The sequence below is a fragment of the Aptenodytes patagonicus genome, chromosome 4 (assembly GCF_965638725.1).
Source record: "Aptenodytes patagonicus chromosome 4, bAptPat1.pri.cur, whole genome shotgun sequence".
NCBI classification, from domain to species: Eukaryota; Metazoa; Chordata; class Aves; order Sphenisciformes; family Spheniscidae; genus Aptenodytes; species Aptenodytes patagonicus.
Window position 1 is genome coordinate 3,009,131 of NC_134952.1, and position 15,611 is coordinate 3,024,741.

General features: G+C 43.7%; 1 protein-coding gene across 2 annotated transcripts in view; it reads left to right on the forward strand.

Annotated features, from left to right (window-relative positions):
- SMOX (spermine oxidase) overlaps positions 1-15,611 on the forward strand; it is a 55,518-nt gene that overhangs the window by 23,724 nt on the left and 16,183 nt on the right. For both annotated transcript variants that reach the window (XM_076335689.1, XM_076335690.1), the window contains exons 2-3: positions 6,413-6,647; positions 11,188-11,414. In XM_076335689.1, the coding sequence (XP_076191804.1) occupies positions 6,440-6,647; positions 11,188-11,414 (435 nt within the window). In that variant the 5' untranslated portion in view covers positions 6,413-6,439. The remainder of the gene's footprint in view (positions 1-6,412; positions 6,648-11,187; positions 11,415-15,611) is intronic.

Consider the following 15,611-nt stretch of genomic DNA (forward strand, 5'->3'; position numbering starts at 1 on the left):
TTTAGTCTTTCAACTGAAATGAAGTCTTGTTGTTTTTATCTGAGTTCCTTTCAAACACACACAATATTGTTGTTTAGGTTTCTGATTAAGGATGATGCTTAATTTCCATCAATTAAAAACCTAGAGGGAATGAAGTGATTCTGGTAAATTTTGGTCGGTTTATGCTGGAGCTGCGTGGTCTGTGCGGTCAGCAGGGAATTTGTTTGTGTTGATGATGCATTTCTCACCCTCCACACTGGCTGTTACACTTGTTAATGTGAAGACTGTCAATTAAACGCTCTACAGAAGAACTAAAAAATTCAGGCAAATAGTGTGGTTAGGAAAGAAAACCGGGTCCTCTTGCAGGAGTCTCAGAATAGCATGTGGAAGTGTCGCCACTGGCTGCCTTTTCTGGAGGTGCAGTTCCTCTCAACCTCATTTTTGCTGTTGAAAGCTATTTCTAGATCAGTAAGTACGTCATGGTAATGTGAGGTGATATGCTGAGTGAAAGAATCAGTGCTGAGGTCCCCATGTCTGTCCCTGACAGAGTGTGTGTCCCTGGAGGCTTCAGGTTGGACTTGCCGTACTCTGGCCCCATGAATGCCCCTTAGTGGCTGGGATGCATTTTGGCTCTCCTGGAGTGCGTCTTCTAGTCTAGTTTCATCCACAAGGAGTGAAGCCGTTCGGCTGCTTCGATACCACTGCACACCGTGAATGAAAGCATGGGAAGAGGAGGTGTTGAGGTCACGCCAAAGCAAACTCCTGATCCTAGCTACACTGCTAATGTAAGAGGACTCAGAAAGGTTAGGTGGTTGTTTTAAACTGGTCTGTAAGCTTCCTTTCAGCTTGTCCATCCTAAGATAGGTATGCCAGAGATCAGCAGGATGGATTACTCCTCCTCTCCATCACCTGAAAGGCTGCAGACAGCAGATGCAAGTTGGACACCCAAGCAATGAAATGGGGTGAGACGAGTCCCACCGGGGATGACCATGATTGTGGTCTATGGTATGCCGGGAGCTCACAGCTATGGCTCCTGGGTATAAGACAACCTGCTGTGTGATATAAAGTTGAAAGGGAGAGGAAGGTCGCTTTTTTTAAGACTAACCAATCCTGGTGGAAAAAACAAACAAACAAACCAAAAAAACCCAACCAACCACCAGACAAGCCTTTAAGCAGCAAGCCTTGTTTTCAGTACGTTGCCTTGCCTGAGTCTTTGTGTCATCACAGCTAAGACAGTGCTACCACAAGAGTATTTGGGTGAGCTAAGAATAGCAGATTTCCTTGAGAAATGTTTTTGTTTATTTTGGTTTTGTATTTTTAAATTGTCGGAGCCTTTGTGACCTTTTTCTTAAGGGTCCTAGAAGAATAGCCTGATCAGAGAGTATTGTTGTACTAAGGAGGGCAGTTGTGAACTGCCTTAATTCTCTGGCTTCTTCCTTGTGACCTGCAAGGTTTTACTGGCAAAATGAGAAAAAAAATCATGCAGTGGACATACCTCTGAACTTCATTGCTATTGCTGCTGGATGAAAGGTAGAGAAGGCTAGCATGACATTTGCATTCATGCCATTTCTAGGTTGCCATTGTCTGTGGGGCCGTTGTAACTTAAATGAGTAGAAGGCACTCTGTGTTAAAGGGAATATATCCAGAATATATCTTTATTAGAAGGATGAAACACAGGAATCTGTTCAAAATTATTTCTAAGTCATTGCTGGGATAGCTCTGGAGTGAAGTCCCGCTGAAAGCTAACAAGGCTCCTCTGTGCAGATTGAAAGAGTCATTTCCCTGGGAGCAGTCAGTGAGGTGGGTGCATAACTAAGGTCAGCAGAGGTGAAGGGATGGGGAGTTCATAGGATTGAAGGGTACAAATGCCAGGAATGGAAACCCATGATTCCGGGTTGGTAGAATGATGCCCATCTTAGAAAATATATTTTTGCAAAGATTTGCCTGCTGGGAAACAGCAGTTGAGCTCAGGGATTTTTTGGGGGGATTGTTTTTGGGGATTTTTTTTTAAGGTATTTTTTTGAATGAAGGAAGTGGACAGTAGTGAGAAGGGATGAATGAAAGGTAGTGGCACCTAGGGAGGCAAGGGCAGAATGGCGATAGAGACTGAGAAAAGGGAGCAGGTCCGGAAGAAGGAGTGATTAAATATCATGAGTGAGACAGATGCACAAGAGGTAAGAGGATCAAAGCTATATTTTTAAGACAGAAGGAAGGTATGTATTTGGATTTTTTTTTTTTTAAATTTTATTTTATTGTGGATAGCAGGTGCCTGTTAGCTATCTCACAGGAAAGCTGTAAGCAAGACAAAGCAAGGGGAATTTTACTGTTAGTCAAGCTATGATTTAGTACCACCCGTGCTCTTAGATGGGCACAAGGTAAAATTGCAGCCTCAGAGAGATTCACAGTAGGACAGCTAACACACTTCTTACCCTGTGATTTAAAAAAAAAAAAAAAAAAAAGAAAAACCCCTTTTTGGCAATCAAGAAGAAGAAAAAAGCCAAACTATCTTTGTATCAGAGGACCTAGTAATATTCACTGGCTCAAGCCCTGGCTGGTGGCTTGGTGAATACTGAAGGTAGAGCATTGCACATAATAGACCGTGGTTTATGTGCTTGTCTTATGAGTCTGACAGAGTGTATAACTGATACTGAAATAAAGTGTAGTGGGGATTTATGTATTTATATTGTCTGTTCATTTCACAATGGAGCATGTATCCTGGTTGGAAAGCCCAAGCTCTCTCTAAATTTTAATTGCCTTCCCCTGCCGATCACACGGTAAAGGTTGTTGGCTAATTAAGGGTGGTTTCTAAATCAGGATTCTGTAGACACAAAATACCCTGTTATTTTCTCATCTGTCTAGACAGGTCACCTAATCCAGTATTAAAATGGTGAAACAGGAGGGGAAAACATTTTCTTGAAGCTTTCATGTGAAAAATTCACATGAGTTCGCTGAAGCCAGGATTAGGAAAGCTGTACTTAAAGAACTGCGCTAAAACGCTTCAATTTCTATAGGATGTAGATGGCAGAAAAGGTGTTTCTTTACTGTGGCAATTAAAATACATGCATCAAAGTGTTATCTGGAGGCTGGATGAGAAGCGGAGAGTGTTACGGAATGTCTATAGGTTGTAGTAAATCCTGAAGACATTTCTAGTAAGAGTTATTTCAGCTGTGGCTTTATAATAGCTCACAGATGAGGAAGGACTAGCCAGATTAAGGTTTACTTCTTCTTGAAGAAGAGATGACTAGGATCATGTATGAGGGTCCTTAGCACCGAGGAGAATGTGAACAGGGAATGACTGTTCAATGTTTCTTATAACAGTTTTTGGGGATGTCCTCAATTTTCATTGGGTAGCGGTTCTGAAACCACCAAAAGGACATTAATGTTTGCGTAAGGTTAATAGACTGTGGAGCTCCTCACCACAAAATTGTTGTGAAGGCCAGAAGTACAGAGGGATTCAAAAAGAAGTTGGCAAATGTAAGGGGGAGAAGTCCCGGGGGTTGTTACGCTCAGAGGTCTGGACATTAGCTCTACCTTACAAGGTCCTTATTGGATGTACTGCTGGCACCTGGGTACTGCCAGAAGAGGGTCATTCCTCTTCGTACCAACCCCAGACTCTTCAGTATGACTTGCTGTGGCAGTTCTTACGTACTCTTTAGTAACTGTACTGCTTTGCCCTTTGTATCCCAGTGGTGGACTTCCCGGAAGCGCTGAATACAGACATCCCAATGTTTGGGGCCCATCTTAAAGATCTTTAAAGAACCCGGAGAAATTTCACTTCTTACCTTGTTAGATTAAAAGTCAATAAATTGGCATGCTTGGGAGGGGAGGTAAAGGACCAGTGATTGACAGGGCCCAAGAAATGTAGTGGTTTCATTCAACCTCAAGAGAAGATGGCAGAAAAAACTTTTCTTTGTAGGAAGCCCAGCTCCTTCTCATTGTCCTGCTCTGGTAAATAGAGAACAGTGATGCTTTCTTTTTTTGGTTGGGTTTTTAACTGGAATATTGTCCCTCATCTCTGTTTGTGGTGGGTGTTTGTGTGGGTCTGTTGAGGAGTGGTCTCGTCTTTCCTCTCCAGTCAGAGGCTGATAGGATTTAACTTACACATCATGGAGCAGTTCCCGACTACCTCCTGAGGGAGGCCCTCTGTACCTGGAGTGCCGTGTTCCTGTTTATCTTAACCCATTCTGAAAATCCACTTTCAGAGTGTATTAAGATAAAAAGGAAAAAAAAAACCATTCCTCTCCCAGGTGAGGAAAGTCCACAGGAGAAATGAATCAGCATCGAGGCCAAGTAGAGACAAGTCCTAAGGTGTCTGCAACTGGAAACTTGACCCATCTCACCGGCCGCTGTAGGGAAGGAGCTTGGCATCCTCCTCCCCCCTGCCTGCTCCAGATCTTTACTGTTTCTTGTGGAACCAGGGAAGAAATCGTTCACTGCTACTTCTTTAAACTGTTGTACTGCTTTTGCATCCAGCTTGCTCAGAAGTAAATCCAGTGCCTGGTTTTGGCTGCTCACAGCTTTTCCGCTTGTCAAATGACCATGGTTCGTGACTCTCACCACGGACTAGGAAGCATCGGATGCTTGACATGTTTGACTTCAGCTTCGAAATAACTCTCCCAGCACCAATGTCTGGCTCCCTATGACAGATATCTGCTAGCTGAGATCTGTTGGTCAGGAGATGAAAACAGTGAGATGATTGATGTAATTGCAGGTAGAAGTTTTTAGCGTGGCTGCAGGCAGAGCTGGCTCAGTGTCACCTGTTCCGTTGTTCTGTGGCAGTTGGAACGAGCGGTATTGGCAGAAGCAGAGTTTGTTACAGGCACTGTGCTAATCTCTCTTGCAGGTGAGCCCAGATAGGGTGGATTGAGCTGAAGTTGTTCCAGTTGAAACTAAACATTTTCAAAATAGTTGTCAAGAGCTCCAGTAGGACCACTTTACTTTTTATCCTGCTGCTTAAATCACTACTGACTGCAGTCTGGTGTCACCTCTGTTACAGAGAGCAGGAGATGCTTGGTCAACATATATAAATGCTTTAAGAACCCGGAGAAAAAGGTACTGTCCAAATGAAACCACTATTGCTTTGAACTTCATTAGTACACATGACAATATACTGCCATAGTCCAGCAGTGTCTCAAGCACAAAGGTTTGATTCTTCTCCTGGTGATGCAAGGGAGAAACAGGAGTCTTTGACACTGGTCAAGTGTTGGGAAAGTTGGGGAAGAGCTCAGAAGGAGTATCCAGCAGCTTGGCAACAGGTAGAGGCAGCATACTAGCTCCTTGGATTTCTCTGCGCTCAGTAAGCGTTGGGTAGGGAGGATGGTAAGGCTAGGAATCATGTGTGCGCTTTATCCAAATCACTGGGCACCAGCTGATTCAAGGGCTGATGGGTCCTGGGCTGTGTGCTTATCCTTTGCAAGTCAGGACTGATGTCTTCTTGGGCCTGGTAGAGTATGGGTCTCTGTACCCTGTTCCTTCGTGCTCTTGAGGACAGATGTGAACCTATCCAGAACCAGATGACTAGACATTGACATTTGTGTATAGGGACATCCTATATTGGTGATCCCTTGTTAAGGTTTAACCTTAACCGTGGACTCAGGCCGTGTACTAAAATAAGGTGATGGGACCCGAGAACTAAGGGTATACACAGTTAAAAAGATGTCTTCTAGGAGTTTGCAAAGAGAAATAGGATACTGCTTGGAGGAGCAGTTGGATGCATTGGGTAGGTGGAGGTAGAATTGGACTAGTCAGGGCTGGTATGGGTTTGAACCTCTCTTCATCAAAGACTGAGGCTGATCCTGATGTGGCAGGACAGTGTTGGTTCCAGGGGCTGCATCATGTGGTTGCGAATTTTTCAGCTGGCCCTTGTTGGCTTTCATCAGTTGAAACGTTTTTCCGTCTGTACCATTTCTGTAATGATTGGTTTGATATCTGATCTCCATGCTTTGAGCTAAATCCTCTTTACCTAGTCCCGTAGTTATATGATCTGAAGCTTATGCTTTGTGGTTGCCACAGAGGCAAAGTGAAGCTTCATCACTGTGTTGTGGAGCTTGTCGGCACTGGGCATGTCGTTGTCTTTTTCTTTTTTTTTTTAAAGTCTTTACCACAAAATTGCCACTTTTGGAGGTTATATAAAGAAATGGGAGTTTGAAAATTCTTTGACTTCTCTGGAAATAGTCTACATGGTACAAGAGGGTGGAGATTTCTGGAGTTTCCAGTACTGGTGCTCCAGGCCAAAAAGTTGTTGCATCCCAGTTTGACCTCAGTTATCCTTCCTATGCTTCCCATTTTGAAGGCTGGGTCTAGTTCACAAGTTTTCTTTCTTTTCTGCTGGACTTTCCTTTTTTTTTTTTTTTTTGACTTCCTTAGGGTTTTTAACTGCGGAGGATAAGTTTGAGCCGAGATCCCTGAACACGCTTGTTTCCTTTTTCCATAGGTTCCTTAGAAAGAGAGCTTGGACGGCATGCAAAGTTGTGAAATATCTGCAGACAGCACGGATGATCCTCTTAGTAGTGGCCTACGGAGAAAACGACAGCCTCGAATAGTAGTTATCGGTGCTGGGCTTGCAGGCCTGTCAGCAGCGAAAGCGCTCTTGGAAAGCGGTTTCACGGATGTAACTATCCTTGAGGCGACTGACCGAATTGGAGGCCGCGTGCAAAGTGTGAAACTTGGTAAGAGCAGCGTTTTGGGAGTAATGCGTTGGGCTTGCTTTATTCTGCTAGCAAGGCTTTGTGTTGTCGTTAGGGTAATTTGGCCTTGGGAATGTGCTTTTTCAGTCAACGTGCACATGCAAAAGGTTATTTGAGGTGTGATGTTGTCAGGAACATAAATTCTTGGGCTCCTTTCAGGGTGGGTGGGTGAATCTGAGCTATCTTGTGCATCTTTTCCGAGGGAGGGCTGCTCCAGAACCATGTTTCTATAAAATAAAGACCTTGGTGATCGTTTTAATTCGTACAGGAAGAGCTCTGTGTAACAGGTCTGAGAGAAGTGTTCTGTGATTAAATAATTGTATTGAGACAGTTTCCACCAACGTTTTCAAGCTTGACTCTTGACTAGGAGCAGTCAGTAAATCTCCTGGCTGGTGAACGGCCGTTTCTCAGTGACTTACACCACTTGCAAAGGGGCAAGCTCCGACCTATTCTGTTTCACAAATAGCCCCATTCATTTCCCTGGAACTAATTTACTGTGTAGGGCACTACCCACTGTGAATCAGGCTGCTGGAAAAACCTCTTCAACGTGTCCTTTCATCCTGATTCGCAGCTTTCCTACCTCTGTGGCTTCCTTTCTCAGTGTGTAATAAAGGTGCAGACACTGGATATTTTAATCCCGTGTCAATTGGAAGGGCTTGTAAAACCCCTAAATGCAAGACTACTGGAACAAACGTTACCCTTTGCAGCACAGTAGTCAATGAAACTTTCCCTGGTAGCTAGAAGGGCATTGCCTGTCTCACCTCCACAGGAGGCAAAAAGCTCTTTACTTTTACTGAATTGCCTTCCTGATTTCAATTAACTAGTTCTGTTTCTGATCCCACTCTCTGTATTTATTAACTTTGGCCTCTTGCTGCCCTCCTTTCTATTTATTTGTCAGGTGCTTACATCACTTACTATATTTTACTCGATAAACTCACCGCAGTAAATAAACAGTAGTGTCCTATGAACTTTCAGAACGGAAATGAATGAAAAGGCAGTTGGACAAATTAATCTCCAGGGTTTGAACAGGGCACTTTACATTCTGCTGAGACTTGGCATAGAGGTTAGAATGGGAAGTGCGTCCTTTACTCACAATACACTGTATTAAAAATATCCTGGATCATGTCTGTGAGAGGAGGGAAGTGTTAAAGACCTGAAATCTTCAGGGAGCAATATATCATTCTGTCAGTGCACCTGTGAAATAGTTTTGTTGTACTAGTATTGAGACCAATTCTCTCACCTTTCGACACCTTCACCGGTTACTCATATCTTTGCCCTTGCCAGGAATCTACCTCCTGTTCGTTAACACTTCTTAACTAACATGAGACAAGAGCAGGCTTTTCAGTCTGGTGGAGATCTTGCAGTTTGTAGATCTAACTGTTACTTGCAGAGCAGAGGACTGGAATCCAAAGTCTTGATCTTTTAATACCTTTCTTAAAACTACAAACTGTCCATCTTTTCTTATCTTCTGCAAACTATCAAAGTTACGCTGTGGGTATGGACTGCAGTTCTCTCCCAAGGTGGGTCCACGTTCTGGCCCCTTGTGCGCTTTGCAGATTCGCATGCCCTTTAGCCAAACAACTTTGGAGCTCTGTTGGGTGGTGAAATCTTCAGAAGCAGCACGTACTCAGAACCTCCTTATTCCCTGGTACAAGGGCAAAAGGGCAGCACGGTCCTGGGCTGTGTTTTCTTCTTCTGTACTGCCTGGAGCAGCAAGATTGCAAGTGGGGCATGCAAGACCTGCTCATTTCTCAGAACTGGCTGAAGCTTACAAAACACTGCCACAGAAGTCATTCTTCTGAGTCTTCAACATACGACCATTTTGATCTGCTTGTCTAAATGGCATTTAAATGTTAAACTTCTCTGGCCACTGCCCTGTCTGCACACTTGACTAAAGATCCGATTTAAATCTTCAACAGAGCTACGGCGGCACCTTCTCAGGGTTATATCCTAATGCTTCCACTCTCACTGAGCCATGCTGTGTCTTGCAGGGGACAGTATTTTCCCTCAGCTGCATAGAGTGTGTTGCTACTCAGCACAGGGGAATAATTTGGATTTTCAGAGGTTTGGTTCATCACTTCTAGCACAGGTGAGGCAGAGGGTTTGTGTGTTTGTGGATTGTAAGTGTGTTTCTTGTACATGATCTATAACATCTGTATCCACTGCAGATATTTGACGACAGGATGCCCAAGAAATAGTCAGGGCTGCAAAGGGAAGTGTGAGAGTTCCCGTGCGTATTCAGAAGGCTTGATATGCAATCTGTGCGTTCCTTTGGAAAATTGCTGGTATGCTATATTGTTGTGTATAGGCCTGTCTTGACTGCTGCTTGTGTCTCAGTAATTATATTCGCAGAATAGGAAGCAGAATTTTTTTCTGTTTTTTGTTGTATTGGATGATTCATTCGAAGTAGATTAATATTGAAACTAAATCCTTTTAAGGCCCTGAAAGTAAATTAGCTATCTCTGTTTAAAAAGATGTTATTTAATTTTACACTTTTAAATAATTTATCATGTAACTTATACTAGGTAACAACTGGCTTATCTGCTTGGTAGTGATCATAGTGAGTTTCTAAGTATTACAGGCAAGAATGACTGTTTTTAATTTTTTGGTATTTGATTATATTCCACACAGCTACTGAAAACAGGAGAACTTGGAACACGTCATAATTGTTACCGAGCACCAATACAGCGGGACCTGCTGGCATATATTTTTTCTTTCAAAGATCAGGTGCCCCATAAATAAGAGCTATATGCAGGAGGATTGTTAGCGTAGCAGAGAGCAAGCTCCTGACATAAAGCAGCAGGCAGTATTCCTGCTGCTGATCTGGCATGTGATGACTCGCAGGAGGATTGCATTAACAAGGTGACTGCCACATGCAATATGTATGAGCTTTGTACCTTTGGCTGCCAATGTACAGCACTCATTTCCGCCAGGCTGGGTGCTCTGGGAGCGAATTGGATTTTGCGGCGCCTTAAATATTCACACGTTTGTGACTTGATGCTGCATGCTCTGAAGAACGTGCTTTGTTTTAGGTACACGTAGAAATCTTGTGCTCTCGAGTCCTGTAATGCATATTTTGAAGGGCAATGAGCATGCTCCTTAATGACGAGGTGGTTGTTTGCTTGAAAAACAAGATACATGGAGCTTCCCTTGGAGGCAGTGTCTCAGCTGGAGAGCAGCATTTCTTGGAGCTTTCACCCGTTAAACTTGACTGCGTTATAGCGTAGTGCTGCAGTGTCTTTCTGTCTGAGCATATATTTACATGTTAAACAGTATATGATGACTGGTAACTGCACGATCCTTTCTTCATCAAGCAGGATCCTATTAGCTATCCCACTTAATCAGGCACTCACACACCTCTGCAGAGCGAGCTGCACAGCATGGTGTTGGCTGGGACGCTGGGAGAACACAGCTTTGTCAGACTTTAAAACAGTTAGCTTTGGACTTCTGAGAATCTGTAAAAATGTGGGTGGAGGACATGACCCGAGCTTATTTTTATCATCTCCTTTCAGCTGCTGAACATCTCCCTGTGCTATCAGCCCAGTCGCGGCAGCGGGGTCAGAGCCCTGGTGCAAACCCCGTTAGTTATAAGGAAGAGAGAGAGTAGGGCTGACTAAACTCTTTGTGTTTTGCAGGCAGAGAGTATAGGTGGTGAAGACTAAATGCATTTGGTGTTTAACCTGTTTTTAAAGAACCTGATTTAAATTTTCAGAGGCATAAATAATAAAATATAACCTATTTACTCATTTGGGGAATGGAAATGCATTTTTGTATTGCAGTTAATCTGAGGTATATTTGTAAATAACATGCATTTTTAATCACAGGACGAGGTTCAGTATGCAGGCCAATGTTGCTATCCCAGGGCAATCCAAATTTTCCTACATCTCCCTGCTGTAGATGCTTTTCTTCCTGTGTCTGGGTATCCATCCCCTCCTCTTGAATACGGTGGATATTTGAAGTCTGTGGGTACTCTATTCTTTCCCTACAGGTATAATATTTATGTAAGTATCCTTATGTGTCCTTTTTGCAGTAGTGCAGCGTGGCTTCTTACAGCTCTTTTCCTTCCCACACCCCCTTCGCTAGTACATGGCTTGTGCTGCAACACGAGCAGTACATCCTCTGCTGTCTGATCATGTTCTTAAGTGCAGGTTTAGAGAAGATGATTTAGCAAGGCCAAGTAGCAAGGATAGAGCAGCTAGCAGCAACCGTGATAAGAACTGGGAACCTAGAAGATTCTGAATTTCACCTTAAGTATCAGAGGTGTGTCGCTGTGATGTGTCTTTATTGGAAACATCCCATCCTTCTAGCACTATCTAAACTTGTATCCCGAAGGACTGATTTGAAGAACACAGGCATTACCCTTGTCTAACAGAGAAAGCTCGCTTAAGTGATGTTCAGACATGTGTTGTCCTTGGGCAATAGTTCTGCTTTTGAACATGTACATTTTATTTAGGGTTGAGTGTGACAAGCTTTCAGGAAAATGGGCTTCAATAACTAGTTTGCTCGGTTTACTCTCCTGCAGGGCACGCCACTTTTGAACTGGGAGCTACGTGGATTCACGGCTCACATGGAAACCCAGTCTATCATCTAGCAGAAGACAATGGTTTACTTGAAGAGACTACCGATGGTGAGAGGAGTGTTGGACGGATCAGTCTTTACTCCAAGAATGGGGTGGCTTATCATCTTACCAACAACGGGCAAAGGATCCCGAAAGATGTGGTTGAAGAATTCAGTGATTTATACAACGAGGTTGGTATTCAGCTGCTTTCTCAGGTTGTAGATTTGCCTGAAACAGTGAGACCCCTTGACAGTTACAATGTTCTGGGTACCGGACAAAGGTAGAAAACCAGTAATGTCTTTAATTTCTTTGCAAAAAATCAACACTTAGTTTGCTGTCATCTGCTTAGCTGTACCCCATTTGTCCCTGATGTGGGATTAACTCACTGTTGTTAGGAAGAACAATCTTTCCACATTTGTCATCAATTTAATCACTTCCAGCAACTATTGCTGGGGAGATCCAGTCATTTGCTCTAGAAAGTTGCCACTTAATTAAAAGAGTAGAGGAGGGATCAAATTACTAAACAAAGTAGAACGCAAAACCTTAGCAACGACCAGCTAAATATTGTAGCCCTCTGACATTTTATTGATGTTATAAATACCATAGTGCACTGTGTAGTATGCCAAAGTCAGTGTAGTATCGTAGGAATCGCAAGTTTTCTTGCATCAGAAGGAAAGGAAAATCTTTTCTGGTAGATTCAGACCAGGGTGGACTTCTGTTTAAGGTTATTTTAACTTCTTTTGATCAATGTTCAATGACGTTCTCTTCAGTTCAGTGTAGAAGAGGGCCTCGGTATGTGACAGAAGAGCCAAATAGAAAAAAAAACCCAAACAAACAACTACAGACGCAGAACCTAAAAATACTAAATAGAAGCCTGCAAGATGGAAATGAAAATGCATGTTTAGTGGAAAGATTAACCTCTGCTAAAAAAGCAATGAGCCAATGTTAGACTCAGACAAAAAAGGCCAAATTTACTTTCAGGTAACTCGGCACTGCTGCTGTCATCCTAGTATTTCTTTTAGAGGGAAAATGGTGTTTCTTACTGATTTTTGTCTTGAACGCAATACCACTTGAAAGATTGGTATTAGTTCTATCTGCTTTCAGTAGGAAGATTTGGCCTCGGGTAGAGCGAAGTGAAAGAAGGAGGCTTGCCAAAGTTAATTATAATTATTCCCCACATTTTTTAATGTCACTTAGGAAGTACATTTAGGGGGGTCAATGCAGAATGTCTAGTCCTCCAGGTAATGTGATCTCTCACTGGGTTATATAAAATGGAACAAAACATTATTATTTTCATCAGGCTGTAGCCATGCCTAAAACCTTCAGATTTTCATCTGACAGTGAACTGCACCAGTATTTGACGCTTGGCTGAACACATACTAGATTCAGGTTACTCTTGCATACTTCATGTTTAAAAATATGTCCGTGAGCATTTAGAAAGCCACCAAGAGAAAAGTCACTGTAGCCTGTAAAGAATTATCAAGAATTGGATGGGGAGCAGAAATGGGGATTTTTTTGTTTGAAAAGACTTTTGTCACTGTCCGGGGTCTCTGAACTGGAATCTGTGATGGGATGGCACAAAATCATTTCCATTTTAGAGGGGGGTAGTAGGAATTTCAAAGAAACCTTATTATAGAAGGAATTTAGCAACCCGTGGCAGGGAGGGAATTCTGCTTGGACAAATGCAGGTGGAGATAACTCATCTGAACAACTTTTCTGTATTACTGGATTGAAAACAGAACCAGAGCCAGCCAGGAAAAAAGACAGGTGAGATGTGTGTGGAGCAAGATTAACAGCAACTGAGACTAGAAAAGAGAGAGGGAGTAAGTGAAAATACTGCAGTGAGCAGCATTATTTATGTAAATGGCACACCGCCAAACTGCACGCAGTGCTCGGTGATCATCCTGTCTCAAAGATGGTAGGAAAATCGCCAGCAAAGGGAGGGTGTCAAGAGGCAGGCAGGCTCTGAAATGAGAAGAGAATATAAAGGTGAGAGCTGCTTAGCTTTGAGATACAGCCGATAAGATAAAGGCTATAACAAGGTGCCAGTGTTTTAGAAATGCTTAATTTGATAAATCTACCCTTTCTTTTAAAGCAAGAGAAAGGGGGCAGCCAGTGTCATGAGAGAACAACACATTAAAAGTTAATCTTCTTTACGCAACACATAATTAGCTTATCGTTGCCACAGGCTATCTTTATCGCTAGGAGACAGAAAAGGCTTTCACATTTATGGATTGTAAAAATGTCTACAGCTATTCTCTGCGGTAAAAAATATGTAAGGGACAGCTTAAGCCAAGAAGAGGACATCAGCCATCCTCTTAATTGCTGTTGCTGGGGGGGTGCTTTCTCTGTTGTCCTTCAAAGTGTGCTGGAATTTCTTGCAGGGGCAGCTCACGGTTTTGTTGAGCTTCTTGTCCCAGCCTCTTTGGGGTGTCAGATTGGACGATCTTTAGTGATTTAAGACAGCTGACTGTGGTTTCTTCCCTGCGCTGTGTAGGAAAAGTGAGAATTAAGGTGAGCTACGTGATCTCCTGAAAATCTCCAGTTAAAAAAGACTGTATGAAATACAAGTGCCCTGGTGGGTAGGCAGTCGGGAGCATGTGCAGTAGGCGTGTGGCTTCGGGGACCTTTTCCTCTGGCATAAAGTGCAGAGAATGTTTCTGTTTACACGTGCTGAGTCTGCCTGGTGCGTTTCTGTTTTGTGTTTTGTTGAGTCCCCCAATCCCCCAGCACATTTTTTTGCATTTTCAGTAGAGGCCATTCCATCATTTTTTTTCACCCTGGCTGGCCAATACTCTCTTGCTTTAACTGGTCATGAAATGGGTGCTGGGGAGGAACAGTAGGAATTTGTTCTTCAGTTCTGCATCTCTTTTTTAGAGGAGGCACGTTTTTTGAGAGGTTTTGTTAAAACGCCTTGAAGTTGTCCAGGATGAAAAGCCATCTTACAGATCACCAAATCCTGAGGTCAGGCTCCTCCCTTGCCTCGTAGGAGCTCCCAGACCCTTCTCAGAGTCTTGGGGCAGTCTGCTGTTAGCAATCCCGCCATCACGTCATCTCATCTCTCAGGCTGCATCTCCCCCTTTAGAAGAGGCAGCGATAGCAAAGGCTGTGTGTGACATGTGCTGTCCTGACTTGAAGGGAGACTGAAGAAAAGAAAAAACAAAACAACCGCCAACCACATGATGGATGCAAAGCCTAATGGGGGATGGACCACTGACATTAACAGTGGAAAATGTAGTCCTGAATAAACGTGGCTGAATTTGTCACAGTTTCAAATGCCTGCCCTCCCCTGCACAGCCGGCTCACTTCCCACGCACTCACACACTGCCCTTCTTTCGCTGCAGCTGCTGCCATGTGCTTGGGCTCGAGCATATGCCTTCAGCTCTGCTTCTCCATCTGTATCTCTCTAGCTCCAGTTATCTTGTCATCTGGAGACCAAATTCTAGTGAATGCAAAGAGCAGAGGGTCTCCCTCGAGCGTTTCACTTGGGTATGTGAAGTCACTGAAGCTGGAGCCTAGCAAGGTGAGGTCTCTCCTCTGTGTGCTGAATTTTCCTGGTGTGAAAGGCAAGGCACCCCAGTACCTCCAGAGCTTTGCCTCGCTAGTTCATTTGGAAAGTCCTTACGGTTTTTCCAGGCACTTGTCCAATCTTTTTTGGCTGGCTGCTTCTACTTCAGTACAAGTTTTGCTTCTTTTTGTTTGCAGTAGCCTGAATTTTTAATAGCTGTAGGGATGCCTCACAGAAGCCTTTATTTGGTTACGAGGAATCCGAGCAGTAAGACTGCTCAGCTCTTCAGTTCTGTAGCAGAAAGTTCCCTGTGAGAGGCTATCTTAACTGAGAGGCTGTTGCACTGCATTGTAGTCAGTCAAGATCTATCACGAGCTTGTGACCAAGGTGACCCGAATCCTCCTCCGTGAGAGCACAAACTGAGCAATGCCTGTAAGGAAGGTCTCTAATCCTGCAGAGCAGCTACCTGGATTTCCAACCACGCGTTGCCAAGCGATGCACCACGAGAAAGGGCATTGAGCCTGCTGTTGGCAGGACAGCTCTCCAGCCACTGTTGTTTTAAGACTAACCTTCTTAGACCGTGTACTGTGCGGGGCTGGCACTGCTCAGGGTCATCGTCAGTCCATTTGGTCAGTCTCTCAAAGGAAGGGGGCACCAGCATTGGAAGGTTCCCTAGCGTGTGATGTCCGCGCTACGCATTCATAATCTTCCCACCTTCCTCTCCACTCCTGCTAGGATAATTGGGGGAATCCTGGGGCTGGGAGAGGATTTTGGCCTCTGCCTGCTTATACCACATCTGCATGACCCTCAAAGAAAAGTGACAGGAGCGTGACCTTTGAGGGTAATGTCTGCAGCTTCAGTGTCTGTGTGTGCGTATAAC